At 41.6% G+C, this 22,784-nt stretch overlaps 1 protein-coding gene across 11 annotated transcripts in view; it reads right to left on the bottom strand.

The window, feature by feature from the left end:
* The window catches only part of LOC116943713 (catenin delta-2-like), a 273,044-nt gene that overhangs the window by 111,027 nt on the left and 139,233 nt on the right, over window positions 1-22,784 (bottom strand). For all 11 annotated transcript variants that reach the window (XM_076067973.1, XM_032956809.2, XM_076067972.1 and 8 more), the window contains one exon: window positions 15,203-15,413. In XM_076067973.1, coding sequence (XP_075924088.1) covers window positions 15,203-15,413 — 211 coding nt within the window. The remainder of the gene's footprint in view (window positions 1-15,202; window positions 15,414-22,784) is intronic.

Raw genomic sequence — 22,784 nt, 5'->3', positions numbered from 1 at the left:
AATTGTAAGTTAAGTGTGAAATTTAAGAGAGTGATAGAGCACAGACCGTAAAGAGACATATGGGGAGAGACAGGCGCACAGTGAAGAAGTAAAGCCGCATCTCTGTGACGACGCCTTAAATAGACAGAGACGGTGGGGCTGGGGCTCAGAGACAATGGGACAAAAAATTATTAGCATGAAGAGAGCACATATCAAAGGACGGTGCGGGTAGAGGGCACGAGTTGTCACACAGGGGGCTGCGGAGGCTGTACGCAGCGCCCACTCGGAGACACAAGGCACAAACACAGGCAGAGACAGCACAGCGATACAAACACCAAGTCAAGACACAAGGCACACACACACACAGGCAGAGACAACACAGCGATACAAACACCAAGTCAAGACACAAAGGCAGATACACCAGCAGAGAAACACAAAGACAACAGACTTCATACCTTCCCGTAAAGGTGGTTCGAACTTGATTAGGGGCTTTCGTGACTGCAGGAATTACTCTTTTAACCGACCGTCTGTGTTGCTTTATATAGTTTCCAAATTTTGCTAAACCCTTTTTGATTTAGTGTGATGTTCCGTCTCTCTCTCTGTGTCTCCTGGTGTGTCTGTGTTAATTCCCTCTACTTAAGGTCTGTATATATATCTGTGGTTATGTGTTTCCTCTCTCTCTTAAATTTAGCTCTTCTGTACCTGATGATGATTGCTTGTGTTGCAATCGAAACGTTGTATGCTATTATATAATTTTATTTTTTATTATTTCTACGTGACTTTACCGAAAAAAAACTAAGAGTAATTCCTGCAGTCACGAAAGCACCTAATTAAACAAAACAACTGTTAAGATGTTAATACATGAAACTGAAACCTTTTACAAGGAATCATGTCTGCATTAACCACAATATTTGTGGTCAGAATGCAAACAAAAAACACTGATATTATGTGCATTGTCTTTGAAACTGATTGATCCACACCAGAGACAGCTTTCTTTTGAATGGTGTTAGACAATGTATATATTATCGCAGTATGTTTGTGCAGACAAGATTCCTTGTAAAAGGTTTCAGTTTTCCCCGGAAAAAAGTGGAAAACCTATTCTCAAAACTAAGCTGTTTTATTCAACCAAGTAAGGCCCGCACAAACCAGGATCATGCTGAAAAGACTTAAAACCTAGCGGGACTTTCCTGTGTAAACAAAGCAATTGGAACCTACGCGCACAGTGGAAACCACTTATATATTTACTCACAACAAGTCAAAAGTAAAATCACCGGATAATTCATACGTGGAGAACGTCCCACTTTCAAGGACCGTTCTGCTTATGCCAAGCATTGCCCCGAGGTCAGAGGTCGGCCACCTGTGGTCCCAGAGCCCCATGCGGCTCTTGAAGAGCTGCTGCTTCGTGACGTTATATTTATTAAGGAACCACCGTCTCTCGTATTTCACATGCATTGCAGCTCTTGAAATAGAGGTGGGTTTTTTTTTTGCCGAAATGGAAAAAACGGCTCTTCTTGTTATTTTGGTTGTCGACCCCTGCCCTAAGTGGTCACACGGATACCTCGCCTCACCGTAGGCGATCTTTAACTCACAGGAATGTGCCGAGGTGCGTTACCAATGTACAAACCCGATGCAAAAGCTTATGATTAAATCTGCCTATGGGTCCCCACCACGTTGCCAAGGGACTACAAAAAATGCATATGCATTGTAAATGCCCTGAAATCACCGTAGACACTGAATTATTACATGCTTGACAAAATATCTGTAAACTTGCCTTAGGAATTTGAGGATTTGAAACTAAATTAAATCAACAATGTCTCGTTTCTCAGCAGTGTCTACTGAACGTAGAGAGATATGAAAAAAGAAAACGCCACTTTTTTCAAATTTTCTTGCTGTGGTTTTCACACCTGATGATGATTGCTTGTGTGGCAGTCGAAACGTCGTGAGAATTTAATTGTTTTATATTTTTATTATTTCATTGTTTCCCTTCTACGTGGTGACTTTACCGAAAGAACCATGAATAAGAAAAAAACAATTGTATACCCAACATAAGGCAACGGCTGTAAGGTGGTTTATACCGGAGGTCCTTACTGCATTGTTTTTCTGGCTATGTAAGCATACATGCCCCACAGACACAGGTTAAACCGAGGACACTTGCAGATAAATAAGTAGGCCCCGAAACGCAAGGTAAGTTTCTGAGAAAGCATGTGTCATGGCACGGCATTGATACTGCATGCAGGTGGGATGAAGGGTGGGGCCTGTTAGGAGACCTTGCAGTGTCATTTCAGTTGATAAAAACAAGACTTTATGTTTTAATGTCAATAAATTCAAGGTGTATCCATGAGGCTCATAATGATTTTAATTGTAGCAACAGCTTGCCGGTGTTTGAAGTACCCATCTAAAATATTCTCCTTTGCACATGTTCATTCCATATGAAAAAATAAAATCATTTTAGATTTCCCCTCCCCAACCAAAATCTACGCAGAGTAAGTCAGTCATGCACTCAAAATGTCTATAAACACACGGTTGCAATGCTAGCATAGCACTCTGAAGACCATTAAGAATGAATTTTTGTTCCCCAAAAAAGGAAAAGATACAAACCTCACTTTGGAACTTAAATCCCCAATGTTATTGGCCAAACCTAAAAAGTTACATGGAATACACAATATTGGGATTAAAGTTATGATTTGTCCACAAAAAAACATCTCCTGGACTTTGAATCTGGGTTTAAAGCCAATGATAGTAAAAGGTGCATCAACGTTCCTTGGCATTCATGCTCACCCCGGTAGCTTTATAGGATGGCAATTATCAAAAAATATGGCTATGGGTGAGATGATGTCTATCTGGTGAGGTGCAATGAGTGAGCCATTGTTGGTGCTTGAATGTGCATTGTTAGCTGGATCCATGGGTTCATGCAGGACATCCACTCTCCGAATAGGCCACCCATTATTGTTGACAATGTTAAAACAAAAAACTGCCATAACATGTTTATTTGGCTTTTCTGATCCGTGTACAACTCCCAGAGTGAATATTTAAGAGGCAGCGGCACGCTGAGCTGTCTTTCAATTCATTAAACTGCCAGCAGAGGATGGATAATAGTTTAAAACACAATGTATCCAAACATACAAATGTGTGTGCAGACTCAGACCTACACACTTACATAATAAACATTTTCATTCCTTATCAATTCACTGATGTATGATGGCCTCCATTATGCTGTCAGTCATTGGGATTGTTTGACCATACCTCACCATGCGGTCAGTGCGGGTGAGTGAATGAGGGGGGGTTGGGATGGGGATCAAGTAACGATTCGGAGGCATGACCAGGAATCAACTCATGTCTCTGGGTTCAGTGCGGTACGCTAGACACTGTGTCACAGCTCCATGCTGTGCATGCGCATACGGTGACAGTCATACATATGCATGCAAAACTTAAAAATAATGAATACGCCAAACAAAGATAGACACACACACACAAACAAACTAAACATACACTTCCAGATTTTTTTTTTTTCTATTTTCATAAAGATGCTTAGCGGTGGAATAATGATTATTGCACTGTGCTTCTAACTGGTGACCTGAGTTTGATTGCTGGCCACAGCTAAACTCCGTGGCGAGTAATATCTGAACCAGTTTACACGACTGCTCTTTACCAACCCGCCACTGATCAGGGTGGTGAATTATCGTCAAGCAACCCCCATCACCAACAAGGCATAGGAAGGCCGCCAGAGGTATCAGTGGATTGAAAAGGGGCTGGACATTAACATTCATCACTATTATTTCCATGACATACATTGATACTTATTTGAAGTAAGGATGTTTTTTTAATGAGCCTCGTCACGATGAATTCCATCTAATGCACACGTAGCCCACTTACACCGAATGAGTGTGGTGGGCTCCCGCAAGCTGTTTGAATCGTATTACGGAGCACGTTGTGATACTTCCCTCCAAGGGCAGCCGTAATGCAACGTAGATACACGCAGTGTGTAAAATGTGTGTGCATTTAATGGAAATGACATCCGAAAATGGTGAAATGCTCTGGAGAGCTATCGGTCTTCAGCTGCAGCGTAAATTCAAATGAGAGCTAAATCGTGGTGTTCGCGTTGCTGGCACAGACGACAGAGGTCAATGATAAGATGAAATATAAATGCATTACTGCATGCGTATCTCACCATCACTGTCCATAGACCATTTTATTAATGTTTTGCTCATAGTGGGAGCTCTCCTAAATCCCTCTTTTTAGTTCCAGGTGTCCAGCATCGATACCATTCAGGAGTAGGCAATGTATTAGTCAAGTCATTTAAGCTAGTTCCTAAACTCACACATTACGTAGAGCTTTACGAGCCAAATAAATCCTGATGCTTATAAACTGACGGAGTGGATTTTTCGGGAAAAATAAACCCGTACGTCTTAAAAACTGACACCCTCCCACTGACTGCAGCCAACATGGCCAATACAGAATTGGTGGGGAATTCATATTCTTCGATTCTTTCCGTAAAGTCACGTAGATAGAAAAATAAGAAAATAAAAAACCACTAATGTAGACTGTAGCCTGGTTCTAAATCTGAGTGCACTGGCAGTCTATAATGTAGACTGGAGCCTGGTTTTGAAGCTGGTGAGCGCATTGGCAGTCTATGATGTAGACTGTAGCAATGGTTATTCATCTGAGTGAGCGCACTGACAGTCTATAATGTAAACTGTAGCCTGGTTCTTAACCTAAATAAAATAAAAATAAAAAACAAAAACACAACGTTTCGATCGCAACACAAGCAGTCGTCATCATCGAAACGTCGCGTTTCATTTTATTTAGGTTAAGAACCAGGCCAGTCTACATTATAGACTGCCAGTACACTCACTCCAAATGTAGAACCAGGCTACAGTCTACACTAGTGTTTTTTGTTTTTACTTATTTTAATTATTTGTATTATTATTATTTTACCTACGTGACTTTACCGAAAGAACCAAAGAATTTGCATTCTTGCAGTCACGAAAGTTAAGTAAACATTTGGTGGGGAATGTTTATTTCATACACGACACAGAGCATACGTGGTGAGAGCGGAGGGACTCTGCTGAATTTACCGCGCTGTGAATCTGGCGACCTGAGTTTGACTCCTGGCTACGGCTTATGCTGTATCAGCGGTGAGTGATATCTGAACCGGTTATGGATGTCCCCTCCCCTCGACCCCCCCACCACACATTCACGAACCTGCACTCAGCGATTTAGTGAAGTATGGCTCTCAACAACCCGCATGTATGACAAAATTATAAGGAGGCCTTCAACCAACAGCTGGCTGTAACAAAATAAATTAGCTTGCCTCGTACAGGAATTAGTTAAAGCTAAGTTCATCCGCATGATTAAGATGGGTGACCTAACCTGGTTTATGTCGTTTATGTTGGAATGTCTTTAATTGCTTAAAAAGTAACAGAAACTAATGTGATCAGTTCGTAACAAGCCACACCTTCTCAGGGTTGAAATGTTTAATTTACTACTATAATGAGCCAAGAATGTCTGTGTGTCCCGCACGTGACGTCACACCACGTCGGCCAGCCCCCCTCATTAATAATCATAAACAGGTGACGCCCTCCAAATGGATACCCACCTCCCCCCCATGAATAATAATTAGTGGCTGGCATCACTCTGCATGGGGGTCCGAGGCGCCTCCTCCCCCCTCCCTCGGCGTCAACTCACAACCCTCACGTCACGTGATCTCCGTAACGCTGTTGAGACATCGAAGTAAAAAGGACATCACGATGAACAAGGGATTATAACCTTCAAATGAAATAAGTCCGTGTCACCGCACCCTTACAAATTACACACGAATGTATGCAATGACTATCAATGTCGCGGTCTGTGCTTTTCGCTTGCAAGTTTCAGATTTACTGCAACACACCCGTCCTTGGACGGGCAAAAGGCTAGCAATATGTATTCGTGCATGCATATTTTCACAAACTCACATGTGGCATGTGCGCACATTACCTGACAAAGAAAACTTTATTCCATTCTCCTAATGAAACAAAAAATCCCAATTGTTGCACGCAAAAGAGACTCTGGCATGTGCATGCATACAAAGGCCACAATCTCACACGCAAATTCAGCTTCACAATCACTCACGTGCTCATACTAACCACCATCACTTGCGCATCGTGCGCATCGTGCGCACGGGACAACGCCGCTGTTTCCTAAGCAACGCAGAAAAATAAACGAGGAAAAATATCTCCCGAAGAGTTGCAACGGACTGTTCGGGCCAGGGCTCTGAGCAAGCAGCACCACGCTCCGCCGCATTTGTCTCACCGCCGCTGTTGACGTTTACACACCGCACTATTCAAGGCAGAGTCGACCTCCTCGGCCAAGCCCAGGGCGAGTTTAAGATGTTTGCCACCGATGTTAGCCTCGTAGTGAAATCGAACTCAATTCGCCGGGTTAGTAGCATAGTAGCACTAGCCGCAGAAACAACATGCACGAACAATGCGCACGCACACCGAACGCTCATTGCCGCTTCGCCCTCCACTTTGTCCCGGGCACGCTGCGAAATCGCCCTCATTACCAGCACGGCCCAGCGGCACTAAAGCAAATCGCTTCATCCGACATGTCCAATCACACAACACAACAGTGGGCTCAGGGTAATGAAGCATTTACCCGAGACTGCCTCCAGGACAGGTGTTTTATCAGCTGTATTCTGGGGGCCAGAATGATCGTCCTTCGTGCATCCGTCTCGCACCAGCTGGTTGGCTTGCAGGCTGGAAGGTTGTTTAAACAGTTTAAACTGTTTGCTTCTTGGGGTCTATCTGGACAAACATCTAACCACGCGAAGGTCTTAATACTCGGTCAGACATATCCACCACCCTCCACCCCACACACGTTTGTCTGCATATCCATCTGCGTGTCCATCCAAGCTTTGAGAATGCCCAGCTTAATGTCCGCTAAGATTCGAATACATCCAGTACCCACACACCCACTAACTCAGCCATTGTGCAGTATCAATGCTAAGTACTGAGAGGCTGGTTTGCGTGTGCATGCTTAAGCGAGGCTGTATGGAAGCATGTGTGCGCGAGAGAGCACGCTTGGCAACAAGCCTGCGCGTGGAAATCAATAGTAATCAATGTCATGATTTTGAAGGACAGTAATTGAGAGAACGAAGGCAGGCAAGGGAGGTAACATGCACGACAGGGATGACTAAATAGGGGATGGAGCAAGACAATCCAGGTGTGTGCATATGAGCGAGGCTGAATTGTATCCAGAACCGTGTAATCTGCACACGTGGGCATAAACATTCGGCACCGCAACACAATTACAGGAAACTCAATGATGAAATGTCTCCGATGTTAAGGAACAACATAAGTGGGAACGATTAACCACCACTTAACACTGGGTTTTCAAAACTCATGTTGTCATGCTCCACCCTGGTATGCTTGGCCATGTTTATCAATGTATTCCATAAAGAAAATAAATTAAATTCTACACACAGCTTATTCTTGATACTAAATACATCCTATGTGGTACAGAGAGCAGCGGATTAAATTTAAGAGTCATCTGTCTGTCACGTGGAACAACACACAATAATATATCTTTCTTCCACAAATGTTTATTCAAGACCAAAGTCCTTGACATCTTAGTCACCGACACCACCAAAGTGCTTTGCGCAAAGGAAAAAAACACTCACAGGGTTCTCGCTCTGTCTCTGTTAAACGCCTAAACTTGAGATTCCCATCACTCCAAAAATGTCCTGGGTTATGCTACCATCTAAATCACAATTACATGCCGAGTTGTCAATTTGTTATAACTTCACTTGAAATTGCATTTGACATGTATTTTCCTGTTTACATATTAGTACAATGGTAACCCAAAATCTGTGAAAGGTTTCTGTAACTTGATTGGACTCTCATCAGTCTAAATATAATTTTCCCGAGCCAATATGTGTTAAAGGATATTTATTCGTGAATAATGATGACGTTTTTTGCCTCGATTCATATTTGCCACATAACTGTAGTTTATTGCATCTGTTATTTTTGTCATGTTGGAGACCCATGTCATTCATGCGCTTGAGACTCATCCTTTTTTTCTTTTGACTTCTCACCTGGCTATTCTGAATCGATGCTTCATGTGCCACTCAGACAATATCATCATTTTTTATTACTTATGTCACATCTCCCACGCAATACTTCCTGAGGTGCAAATATCTGTTGTTTTTAATCTCATGATTTCCATTGCCATTTTCCAAGCATCCCAAAATAGGATCACAGAACTTTCACAATGGTTGGCACCAGTCCTGGCTGCCTTTCTTGTTTCTCTGTGGTTTCCATAAAAAAAATCAACAGCATTTTGAGATGCACTTCACTGTGTAAAATTAACAAGAAATAAATTGCCTTTGATCGGTTCAGATTCGTCAAACATGAAAGGACATGCCATGATGCAGCATGCAGCGAGAAATTTTGGGAAGCCCTGACACGTGCTATACATACTAAGCTCACACTGTTTAAATGCAAAGCTAAAACAATTCAGCTTCATAATTATATACACATTCCATAAGTGCACATGTCCATCGTGATGTACAATTAATTAACACTATACATCATAACTCTTCAACAAGAAATTGTCCCACGCATACACCTTTGCGATGAACATGATGGACATCATGTCGAGACAGAGTGCTGCAGAAATAAGTAGAAAATTATGGGATACACTGTGTAGTGTTGCACGTAGTGTTGCATATGTTCTGAAGTGTGAGTGAAAATAATGGAGCACATTCAAAAGCACAAATTTCTTGTTTTTAGGTGGACAGCAATTGTGGGGAACACTTAACGCAGTTTTTCACACCTTTTAGCTTCTTCGGGGACCCTGCACTGACTCATGCTCGCATAATGATGCCTACTCACACAGGAAGAACCTCTGATCTGCACAATCATCATCGTGTATATTCCAACATCGCGATGTATTTCAATGATATTCTTTGGGTCTTTCGGTTAAGTCTACGGGACTTTACTGAAAGATCCAAGGAATATGAATTCCCTGCAGTCACGAAAGCTTTAAGTCAAGGTTTATTTCAATGATGCTAATCTTAAAAATGCCATGCGATTTAAAATAATTCTTCCATATTTTGTATGACAGCAGCTACAGTGAGGGAAAAAAGTATTTGATCCCCTGCTGATTTTGTACATTTGCCCACTGACAAAGAAATGGTCTTGTAGCCCATTCCAGCCTTGTGTAGGTCTACAATCTTGTCCCTGACATCCTTGGAGAGCTCTTTGGTCTTGGCCATGGTGGAGAGTCTGGAATCTGATTGATTGATTGCTTCTGTGGACAGGTGCCTTTTATACAGGTAACAAGCTGAGATTAGGAGCACTCCCTTTAACCGAAAGACCCTCTTAAAGGGAGTGCTCCTAATCTCAGCTTGTTACCTGTATAAAAGACAAAAGAGGGTCTTTCGGTTAAAGGGAGTGCTCCTATTCTCAGCTTGTTACCTGTATAAAAGGCACCTGTCCACAGAAGCAATCAATCAATCAGATTCCAGACTCTCCACCATGGCCAAGACCAAAGAGCTCTCCAAGAATGTCAGGGACAAGATTGTAGACCTACACAAGGCTGGAATGGGCTACAAGACCATTGCCAAGCAGCTTGGTGATAAGGTGACAACAGTTGGTGTGATCATTCGCAAATGGAAGAAACACAAAAGAACTGTCAATCTCCCTCGGCCTGGGGCTCCATGCAAGATCTCACCTCGTAGAGTTGCAATGATCATGAGAACAGTGAGGAATCAGCCCAGAATTACACGGGAGGATCTTGTCAATGATCTCAAGGCAGCTGGGACCATAGTCACCAAGAAAACAATTGGTAACACACTACACCGTGAAGGACTGAAATCCTGCAGCGCCCGCAAGGTCCCCCCTGTTCAAGAAAGCACATATACATGCCCGTCTGAAGTTTGCCAATGAACATCTGAATGATTCAGAGGACAACTGGATGAAAGTGTTGTGGTCAGATGAAACCAAAATGGAGCTCTTTGGCATCAACTCAACTCGCCGTGTTTGGAGGAGGAGGAGGAGGAATGCTGCCTATGACCCCAAGAACACCATCCCCACCGTCAAACATGAAGGTGGAAACATTGTGCTTTGGGGATGTTTTTCTGCTAAGGGGACAGGACAACTTCACCGCATCAAAGGGACGATGGACGAGGCCATGTACCGTCAAATCTTGGGTGAGAACCTCATTCCCTCAGCCAGGGCATTGAAAATGGGTCGTGGATGGGTATTCCAGCATGACAATGACCAAAACACATGGCCAAGGCAACAAAGGAGTGGCTCAAGAAGAAGCACATTAAGGTCCTGGAGTGGCCTAGCCAGTCTCTAGACCTTAATCCCATAGAAAATCTGTGGAGGGAGCTGAGGGTTCGAGTTGCCAAACGTCAGCCTCGAAACCTTAATGACTTGGAGAAGATCTGCAAAGAGGAGTGGGACAAAATCCCTCCTGAGATGTGTGCAAATCTGGTGGCCAACTACAAGAAACGTCTGACCTCTGTGATTGCCAACAAGGGTTTTGCCACCAAGTACTAAGTCATGTTTTGCAGAGGGGTCAAATACTTAATTCCCTCATTAAAATGTCAATCAATTTATTACATTTTTGACATGCGTTTTTCTGGATTTTGTTGTTGTTATTCTGTCTCTCACTCTTGAAATAAACCTACCATTAAAATTATAGACTGATCATTTCTTTGTCAGTGGGCAAACGTACAAAATCAGCAGGGGATGAAATACTTTTTTCCCTCACTGTACATTATAATTTCAGTGCATATTAATGTTAAGATCAGTACTAACCTGGTCCAACATTAAATGACAGTAGAGTATCCTGGCATGGGCCATATATATATACACACAGGGTGTTTCAAATGTCAGGGTGTAATAGGGTTATTTCATTTATTTTAACACCGGAATTAAAACATTTTGAATGTTTATTCTTCAAGTTAATATTTAATCTGTTATCATTATTAATATCTAGTCTAGTTTCCATTAACATATATTTTTATCTTCCATTATAAAAAAAATGGAAAGAAAATTGACGAAAAGACAAATGAGTTTAATTCGTTTTTATGTACGCTTAAGGAGGTTGTAATCTAAAAAAAATCCTACATTCAATCAAGATAATTCATGCATGCATTAGTATTAAATGGAAGCAATTTGAAACATTTGTTGAAATAAATTAAATAACCCTGTGGTCCTTATTTTTGAGCCATCCTGTATATACACGCACTCGTATGTATTTTGAACTTCTTTCGCACCGTACATAGTCAACTGTGCTAATCGGAAGTGTGGTGAATGGACAACAAACATAAAAAGCAGTTCTAAACTGCCACTGACTTTCTATAAAGTGGTGCAAGCTAACCAGGCGGTGCATGCTTTAACCACATTTGAGAAATGATGGGCCGTCTCACCACTGACCGCGATTTTTCGCGTGGTTCTTGATATACTGACTGAGCAATCATGGCCAACAAAGATTGTGTGCACTGTAATTGTCATATAAACACACTTCTATTCACACGCACGAGCTATATAAAATGGGAGCGGATATATTTTTCTTTGTGCAGACATATGTAAAAGCGCACATAGCAAGCGGACATCTGCAACTGTGTGCATCAAGAAAACAAATGAGCTTTAAATAATTGTATTTCTATGCATATAGAACATTTCCGTCTTTAAAAATCGCTCACCATATCTATCAATAGGTTTAACATTGAAGGGAGTTACCATTCGACATTGGGAAGATCTCCTTTATAACAATGAGAAACAACCCCTGCTGAACAGAATTTGCTAAGTGATCATTTCATATTTCCTGCATACTTCACAAAGGCAAGGCCGAACCTTAATTTCAAATCCGTTTAAATTTCAGCTTGGAGGACACGGTATGTTTCTTGAGTGTTAATGCAATATATTGTTTTCCAACACAAAAAATACGTATATTTTAGTATGCAAAGAAAGAAAAATGCACACTTAAAATATATTAGTACATCTTGCAAGGAAACATTAGAGGAGTTATTCTCTGGACACGCGGAAAAATATTATTTTAAAAATATTATTTATGGATTTCAGCTAATCATAAATGACATAAAACTAAACGAGAAAATGCTCAAAACTAACTCACTAATCACCAAGTTTATAGATGAGGTAGAGGAAAATCTTGCAAAATTAGCAACTCCATTTGAATGAACACGTGAATTGGACGAAGGCATTAGGTAGTTTTTAGGTTTCATTAAGTTACTTAAGAATCGCAGCATTTGATGTTCAGTCAAGAATGATTGTCCACACACTTCACTAAAACTAGTAATCCACAACGGCTGTACAATGTGCTGTGTTGAAGGAGCTTTTGACTGAGATTTGTGGGTGCCCACACATTGCCAAGTTACCCACCTTGCATCACTGTGCATTAGTTCACGCTCCGTGAATCGCTCACTTCTTAGAGCCCCAACCTTTCCTAGCCACGTGAACCTAGGCCTTCTCAAGCCCTATTGCACACGAACTTTCTTTCCAAAGCCCAAACCCAACCCATATTACCCACACCGACAAGCATACCAACACCCGACATACACTGACTATCGCTTACTTGCCACTGTACTTGATGGCCTTTGTCGTAATTATCCGTAACTGGCAGCTAATTACTGTAATTACTTCACAGCAACAGTAACAATATTTAATCGATCTTCCTGAGGCTGGAGAAGCAAGTTCAATAGGACTGAAAACATAATTAGAAGTGTATTGAACGCAGCAACTCCAGAGGTCTTGTGCAGCATACGCAATAGACAAGAGTCAAAGGGCTGAAGAAAAGAAGATATGATCACAATTTGTCGATTGAAAACTCATTTGTTGAGAACTGCTTTTTGTGTTTAGTTTCTTGTCCTTCCCCCGCACCTCCGATTAGCACGGACGGCTACCTATGGTGCAAATGAAGTTCAACATACGTACACAATATCTGAACCGCTAATGGGCCCCCACTGAATGGCCCAGTGTGGTAAAGCGTGGTCAAAACACCCCCAATGTCTGATGGAGCACTGGGAGGCCTTCATCTAGCAATAAAATGACAAAGGGCTGTACATTATTATTCTTATTATATATAAAGTAAATTCCTAATGATTTTCATTTGTTAGACATATATATACACGTCTAATACAATTTCAAGCTGGGTGTGTGATACAATGCACTGTCGAATATAGTACACGTGGAAATTATTCCAGTTTGTAGAAGCACATTGTTAATGTATGCTCCACCATGTGTTAATGAACATGTCTCGCACGCACAAGCTGGTTTACAGCAAAGCCGACCCCCTCTGTGAAACAAGACGGAGCGAAACAAAAGAGAGAGGCAGTGCGCCAATTGGCAATTAAAGCAGAGGGCATACAAAATATAACACAGTATTTGTTACTGACTGTTGCAGAGTTGCTTTACCCGCGAGAAAAAGTTAATTTGCAGGCATACCAAATAGCAGCTACTTGTGCGGTGTTTTAAATGTGCGAAGTAAAATAAAATCACAGACGCAACTCAACACCGATTTAACGAAGGGACAACCTTGTATTTGCCTTGGACAATCACCCAGATATGTGCCTGCTTTTGTCACATCTCTAAATATGGTAAAATAAGCACTCATGATTTGCATGGCGTGGGGAGGCCCTCATCCAACAATGAAATGTTCTGCACACATGTGTAATGACAGGGTGCCATCTGTTGACCAGGAGGGATAATCATGGGTATGAGTGCGTTATATAATAACCAACTGTAAGGGGGGCGTAACTGGGCTAAAGGTTAAAGGCGGGGTCAGTCGGGAAGCTCCGGAAACCTGCTTGAAGGTTCTAGAAGGGGGCGTGGCCGGAGGCGGGGACTGGCCACGATGAGGATTATATAGGGGGGATGTGACCGAAGGTTCGGGGCTGTCGTGGGGTCCAGATCCTGCTGCCGTCGCTGTCTTCGCCGTCATCTCTTCTCCATCGTCTGGCCGCATGGCCGATCGGCTATATGGCTCCCATCATCGTCGTCGCTATATTAGTCAGCCAGCTATATAGTTAGATGCCAACGATGGGGCTGTGTGGATGGGTCAGATATGCGTAGCCCCGTATATAGATATGTCGCTCAGTGATTGTGCCTGTAAGTGTGAGAAATAAATAAGGACCCCTCTACACGTCGTGTCTCAGAAGTCGCTCACTACACATGTACAACTTAGGGTTAAGCTTTTACTGGTCACTGGATGTTTGCCAAATGTCTTTGTAATATAATAAGTGCATAGTGGTCCTCTCGAGCGCAATCTTAAATGGGATGATGACATTCTTGTGCCAATTTTATAATAAAAAAAAATTCCCAACTAACATTTTACCATTCGTAAGATTATTCTTGTTTCATTTTGGCCAGATTGAAATGCGTTGTTTTTATTTTAATGTCTACTTTTGTGAAACATATGTTGAATGACATTATACTGTGAATACAATTATCAACAGTTAAATTCAATTTCCCGCACCTCCAATTCCCCGCACCTCCGATTTGCACGGTTGGCTAAGTACAATGCAGAAAAAAGTTCAAAGTACATAAGTACGATAGATTTTACACGTTCCCAATCAAATAAATGACCATTATTACTAAAAGACAGTACCCGTCACTGAGCAACGAACCCCACCATCCCCATCATCCCAATCTCCCAACCCCCGGGTGCCACCCCTTGCAATTCAAGGTTACAGTCACAATTCATTAGTATACATTTTTTTCTACATACAGCAGAAACTTATAGGGCGAGTAAAAATAAGTCTCACATTAATGAATACATTTTAAAACTAAAACCATTGCTCGTGAATCACACATGTATTTGTGTATATGTATAGTTAATTTCACAGAAATAAACATGAAGACCCCTATACCCGACGGGTACAATTGGGGGACAAACATTTTTCCGGGACGGTAAATGTTGCACCATATCATGCAGCAATAATTACCAAGGCAATAATATTGGCAAACATGGTGATAATCATGACAATCTTGTTGCCGACACCAATTACCGAAAAAAATATGCATCAAGTAATTTCTGGATTAGGTACAGTACAACATTGCATATCTGGCTTGCTGGGGACTCAGCTATGGGAGGATATATGAAAAGGTCAAATATGTGAAAATTTGTAGAAAATTACATTTATGCAATGCACATACATGCGGACAGCTGGATATTCCACGTTGTTCTGATAAAAACCGACCACTTCCAAACTTACCCCTGGTCCTTCTGCAGGCTCTCGGAAGACGTGGAGCGACGCAGGCGTCCGTCAGGCTGCATGAGATGCCTGCTTTGCACCGATTCTCCCGAGGGCCTGCGCGCCAGGCCCACCGCACCAGGCTCCGTGTGTGAGGAAGCCGAGTGGCTGCTTCGCTGTCTCCCACCTGGGCCGCTACGCGAGCTGCGCTGGCTGGATGAGCGGTGCACAGCTACGCGGAGACACACGGACCCGCGCAACAACAAGACTGAGAATGGCAGCCAAAGCCAGGGGTGGCGATGGCAGACAGAATCATCGTTGTCACGAAGTTGAGAATTTGCTTCTGCAAATCAAATTTCCTTACATCAGCATCTCATGTCAATCATCCCAACACCATCTCATCTCAACCATCCCTGCTGCAGTGTAGCCTATAGATTCCCCGGTGGTAGCTGTCCCCTCTGTGGCACAAGTTTCCCACAGCACCGGCCTGAAGATTGGCATGAATGTACCAGTAGGGGTGATATTGTTACGTGGTTTTTCTCTAGCAAGTAAATCATGAGTCTTTTAAGAAATGTGGTCAATTTTGCCTGTGATGCAGGCACACGTGGCCTCCTCTCTGTGAATAATATAACATAATCTTTATCATCAAACGTGAAGCACATGACATTCTTATCAACTAGGGTGGCCACTGGTCTCGAACAGTGAACCTTTGCAACAAGCGGAAAATATACGACCAATTGGCCATATTTAACTTGGCATGTCAAAATTTACTCTCCCCACAGTGAAACAATTAATAGTTATGAATTGCTTCAAAATTAGATATTTTTTTTGCCTTTTTACTCCTCTCTCATGTGTATAACTCTTTCCGCTGCATTATGCAAATATGACATTGGTATATGTCATGCACAAAATTTGCATGAATCGTAAATAATCCCTTATCATATGCACAATTTGATACGTGCACAGTTAGTGTGATAATTCATTTTGATAAACTGATGCATCGGTAATGACATTACCAGTCAACTATAACTATCATCATCATCATAATAAAAAACCTTATTCAATATCACTATGGCTAATAGCAATTATTATTTATATGCACATCAAGTCATCACATTTTAAGTGAGTGTGGGATAAATTAAAAGTATTTTTTAAATATATATTTTTTGTACTGTGGGGAAGGACACCATGAGTCTAGAATGGCCCACTAATACGTGGGCATAACTTTCAAACCGCTTTAATGACAGGCAAGTGGCTCATTTGCTGTACATCCTGTACACCACAGGCTGCATGGCAGCCCTGTAAGTGGGTGTCACACACGCGATGATATCCAAGAGATAAACCAAGCCGGATTGCGGGTGTGCACAATCATGCTCAGTGCTGTCACTCTCAAAGTGTATTTGCTGTCAAAAGTGTATTTTATGTATACAAATTATCAGATGACAGGCTTGTTTGATAATAGTCCCGCAGGAGGCTGGAGCTGGCTTCAAAACGAAGCAAACACCAAACCTGGAGGCAAGGGTGCTGAAAACAGTAACACCTCCCCACTCACATATCATACCAAGTGCATTCACTGTAATATAATTCTAAACCATTTGAGATTAATACAAGTAGACTGCATCTCTGACATCAACAAGACATCACACCGCTGACCAGCATTCCATGTTTAACAATGAAGAGATACGTGCAGAGTACTGTGGATTCACATTATGCACAGGACAAATGATGCTCCATACGAAATACAATAATTTGTCAGAAGCAGAAGCTGGATTGGCAGAGGCTGGTTGCACTTGGGGTTACGAGCAATAGAATTGAGAAGACCAACACAATTGCATGATGCATACCTGCATTGCCCCGGACGATATTGGATATTACTAAGCGAGCTGAAACAAATGTTAAAGAAAACCACTACTATAGATTCTGGCAGAAACCTATGAAATAAATCAGTATAGCAGCCAAAATGCACTCATCTTTGAATTATGTTATTTTGTAAAAAAAAAAAAACTAGTATTGAAAAATACAGACATGTTCATAATTGTGATTTATTTTATTTTATACCTATGTGACTTCACCGAAAGAACCAAAGAATATGGATTCCTGCAGTCACGAAAGCTTCAAATCAAGAATGTTCACCATTACAAAAGGATGAAAATATTCTGGTCAAAAATGAAACTGCCATGAACGTTAGATTATGTAATTAAAAATTCCAATGTCAAATTCCAATGCAGTCCCAAACATATTGTGGAATTACATCTTTAGAGGTCCAAGCATTACCAATTGAACAGCCGTTTTATCTGCACAGCAACTCAATTAAGGCTCAGACGAGGTGGCTGTACTTCTCAGGCCCAAAGGGACTGCTGACTAGGCCCTGGTAGCTGTCACACCTTCATTTTTAACGATGCATAAGGATGGTAACTATAATACAGGTTAGCCCATGGGGGGTTTAACTGGCCCACATTCAACTGAAGCCGCTGTCTGACCAATATAAAAAAAATCCAGAATCGCCTATTTATGCATGTCAATGCGAACTGTTAGGCAACATTGTTTGCAAGAGTAAAGTGGAAGCAAAACGATGCAATTTTCTCCCCATGTAACTTTCATGAATTCTTCAATTGTTATGCAGCATCCCATCCTTAACACTGCCACTTTTTTAGGTGCGTTTTGCAACACAGTTGCACACTAATGAGCCATTACACTCAATGATTCCCCATGTCAAGGTGCCCAGCAGGAAATGTAGGCAAGAAGAACATTATCTTGCATAGCCTGAAAAATACGTTTTCAATATCACGGTATTGAAGGGATGTAAATTAGGTAAAAATAAGAAAATTAGGACAATAACTACAGTGCACATGTAATTTTCTAATAAGATTTGTTTTTCAAACTGTTCACAGCCGTTATACCCGTGAAAAGACAGCAATAATGGAGGTTGCTACGATGAGCATGTGACCCCATCCAGCCTAATCGGAGAACGTGTTGCATGTGGACAAAATAATTTGTTGCAGACCCACAAGTAAATTTATGGTAGACGTTAAGTGTTGCAATCTGTGTGTTAAATGTAGCACAGACAAAATTATTGGTTGCAACATCATTTCAAGAAAATTGCACCCTTCGCCAGTGTGGGGACATCGACAAAATTGCAGAATTACCTGAAAATGCTCGATTAAATCAGGATCTATGAGACTGAATCCCAAACCCCCACGAATATATGCTCACATGTGCAAGGAATGGCTTCCTCTGAATTAAAACTGCTACATGCCAATGCTTGGCACATAAATGATGAATGGATACAGTACAGGCTATTAGAGATCATGATGCTAAGTGGAAATAAATTAAGTTATCCATAAGCTGACAGCATTTCATCAGGAAACTGATGGGTTTTTATTCTTCCTCAGCATTATTTGGATTCCAATTTTATTTTTCTTCTGCCGACTTTATCACAGAAAAGTTGTTGACACAGCGACGCACAATGTTCTATTTATCATATATATTGTTGCAGCGATACACGGACACATGCGGCGCGACACAAACGCAAATGCGGAAACGCGCGCGCACGTCCGCCAGCATATCCCTCTCAAGAGACGGCGGGGAAATAGCACAGATAGCTCCAAGAGAAGCGAATTATTGATGTGCTGCTATTTGTTACGAGAGTGCACCACTTTAAGCCAATGACCTTGCCTCACTACTGATCTATAGTGAAAACATACATTTTACACCCACTTAAAAAAAATGGGAAGACAAAAATTAATTACTCTGCTATCCTTGGTCCTCCCCACTATTTCTGTTGTTGTCATAAACTAGTCAACCGATCAAGCAACCAGCATACATTTACTGGTAATCCAGGGTGCATTATGCCCAACAGCGCTACCCTACAGGTCAATTTGTGACACATCAATGGCGAATTTGATTTGGGGTTTTTTTTTTCTCCAAAGCGTAGTTTCTTTGTGCACTCAGCTTCCTCCCACGGAAAAAAAACCCCCCTCAGAAATAACACAGATCAAATGTCCTCATGCAGGGCCCAGTTGAAAACATTTTCTTTTAAGACTCAGAAAGGTTAAACTGATTTAAAGCTTTCGTGACTGCAAGGATTCATCTTCTTTGGTTCTTTCGGTAAAGTCACGTAGAATGAGAATAAAATAATAAATTGATAAAATTAAATAATGCAATAATATTCTCACGACGTTTCGGCCACAACACCTGATGAAGGCCGCTTGTGTTGTGGCCGAAACGTCGTGAGAATATTGTTGTGTTATTTTATTTTAGAAATTTATTATTTTATTCTCATTCTACGTGACTTTACCGAAAGAACCAAAGAAGAAGGTTAAACTGGCTAATGGTTATTGATAAATGGTTTGCCATATTTTTCTACATTTAAAACAACCAATGACAGTAATCAAACATCGCACGCCGACAGTTAACACAATTTGACGCAGTGTGTGTTTCGTGCATCTGCGTCCGTGGATCTGATCTCTGACAAATACGCGCACGGAAGATTTGTGCAGAACAATAGAAGGAATGATTCGCAAGTGGTCGAGACGAATGATGGAGTGGGAGCCAACAGACGGAATATGCCTCTCCACCTAGGAGATGGAGCAATGGGATCAGACCATGTGCAGGAAAGACAGATCGTTGCATCGCGTGAGGGGATGGTGATAACTTGGATAGATCATGGCTGATGATGATGTGTAACTGGGAGAACACATTAAGAACTTGCTGCCAAATCACGTGCTATTATCATAAAGTGAACATCACTGCATCCAATTGATCGTGTATTCAACAACGAAGAAACAAGCAGCGAGATTCACATTTCACTTTTTAATTCGTGAACTCTTATTCCCAAGAGAGGGGCAAGCATCTGGATGCCATTGCTGCAGAGATGTTCATTACCCGACCCACTTCAGATCGCAGAAGGGAAGGGTCACATCTCTCTCTATGCCCTCGATAAGGAAATAAATAAACTGCCAGCGAATCCAACAGGAAACTACATACTTAGGTAATCTTACTTATGCATCAGTTCAAGCTCCTGCCTTTATATAGCATACTTGCTAAATAATGGATCAATTGTAAAGATCATCAGTTAGTTCGAAACTATATCTTAACTGAAGCGTGCACGTACTGAAATATACACAACAACCTTTGAAAACAAAAGCCCCCTGAAAAAGTTACCCGCATAATTAAGATACATTTGGAATTGATGCGACAGAGTTAAACAGAATATAAATAAGCTCTTATAGTGTGCACGCCTATCGTGCATTGTGACATCTACTGCGGTCGCAGCAATGCGCCATAATCCCAATCAAACGCCGAAGTGTTCGCGAGTTGATATGCACGACCGGCTTTCCTTTCAATGGCATAGCTGCCTCCAGCCTTGGGGAGCAACCTATCCATCGCACCCTGCACACACGCTGGGATTTTTTTTTGTTCATGATCACCGTCACCTTCGGCCAACTCCCAATCTCGCGGTGCATGCGCAGTCATTTAGTTTCGTTCATGGGCAGTCATCCCTTCTAGCGATGCGCTCTGTCAAAATGCACCAACTTTTCCAAATAGCAAGGGTTTATCAGAGAACAAACAGAAATGTGTGTTGCTGTCATAAAAAAACATTTTTTTAATGATTTGGTATGCTAATAACCTATATTCAGAAAATTAGTACTTTTTTACCAATGTTATGTAATACATTTTTCGTTTTGTTTGCTCAATTAAAACACGTTAAAGTTTGTCGCATAATATTCCTCCGTAACTGCAAGAAGAAGCCACATGCAAGCCACTAATATCCCTGGAGGTGGACAATGAATTAATGCCACTGCTGGGACCTACCAATTACAATGGGTGACAAGTCCATGACCTAAGCACAACCTGTGGGTTACTTAAAAAAGAGAAGGGGGTTTTGTAGTTAGAAGGTAAATTCGACAAAGAGCAGCTGAGATGGCCACAACATTGCCTTAATGGTTTACCGGAAAAGGCCAATATAGTGGCACGCTATCATTAAACTGATTGCTGATGTCAAATAACATCTAATAAAACATGACATTTGGTTTGGCCATGAGCCTTCATTTAGTGCTTAAGGCGAAGAAAGGCAATGTTGTTACGTACAAGCCAAAATAATATTATCTATGGCGATGTGTGAAAATAACACGTAGCAGTATATTTACAAATCATTTGGTGATGCTTCATTGGCAGTGGTACAGAAGCACAGCTAACAATAAAACTCACATTTGTCAAAAACATTGCCTTAAAAAGAAAAATACATTTGAAAAATATACATAATCGCACATGTGCTATGATGAAAGGGCATTGCTGAAAACATCGCCTTTTATATATTTTTGTTCTTTTCAGGCCACAGTGTTATTGATAAATATAGAGCATTTTTAAACAAAATATCGGTTACCACTAAAGTAACAAAAATATCGACGTGTTTTCAAATTTCTATGGGTAATAGGGCTGCACTCTCCTTTGTTGGTGACCCTGGGTCGGTGCTGGAAACTCCACATACCCATGATGGGGACAAGTCTATCAATAGAATGAACAGTGATGATTTCCTACAAACTGGCACTCACCTTGTTGACCCCATGAGGATAGTTTTGCTAGGTTGACCCCCTGCCTGGGGTTAAAACTTACAACTTTTCAAATGCAAGTCAAAACGTTCCATGGGTTAATATTACACTTGACATATGTTCGCGCCTATAAAAATGTTGGATAAAGCAAAGAAAGTATAAAAGAGAAAACTCACAATGACCGTCATTAGAAAAGGCAGGTTGACAGATGGGCACTCAGTGATAGCGACAGGATGACCTAGGCATGCATTAAGGGCTGGTTATGATGCAAGCTGCATCACTACGTGGGCTAGGGGGATGCAATATCACTGGAAGGATTAACGCACCTCGCCGTAAATAATGAGAAAGTCCCAAAAAAATTCAGGGATTTAATTTTGATAATTAATTCACTTTGCGGCGTGCGCATAATCAGCCTGACCAAGTGCACGTGCACGTGCGTGGTTTACCCGTGTGTGAATGACTGCAAGGGTAATTTTTTTAAGTAACGTCCACACGTGAATGGTATACATTAATTCTAGCTGTACAGTTTGTCAGCACTCATCGCGTAAGCAGCAGATTGAAGTATCCGTCAGTAGGATTCTGATTTGTTTCTCCCAACGATGCAGTGGTGAAGCATCTTCAAAACATGCCAGCTGCTGCAACTGGATTGGCACGTTTGGCTATGTACGGTGCATAAGAAGTTCATCATACATACATCAGCAATGTCTCAAGGTTTTGCTGCTATCATCGTGTAATTGTTAGCACACACTGGACTTACAGTCCAGAGGTCGCCGATTCAATTTGATCTCCCAATTGGGGATTCAAAGCATGGGACACGTTTTCAAATTCTCCCCACCTCCCCGGCCTGTCCATGCAGCAGTATAATTGGGGATACCACAGCTAGTTGATCGGCAGTTGGCATGCGAGGGTGTAAAGTGTAGGTATTCTCACGTTTGTTTGGAAAGTGTGGAACAGTAGGTCAAATTCCCTCTGGAGGGGGCTTTCGAGAGCTTCCCTTTCGTGGACTGGGTACATTATTATGTGCTGGTGCTTTGGGCCAATTTTACAAATAT

This window comes from Petromyzon marinus, chromosome 19 (assembly GCF_048934315.1).
Source record: "Petromyzon marinus isolate PM22_M1 ecotype Great Lakes invasive population chromosome 19, UKy_Petmar_22M1.pri1.0, whole genome shotgun sequence".
Taxonomy (NCBI): domain Eukaryota; kingdom Metazoa; phylum Chordata; class Hyperoartia; order Petromyzontiformes; family Petromyzontidae; genus Petromyzon; species Petromyzon marinus.
Note: the sequence above shows the minus strand (reverse complement) of the source record. Positions and strands in the feature narration are given on the sequence as shown.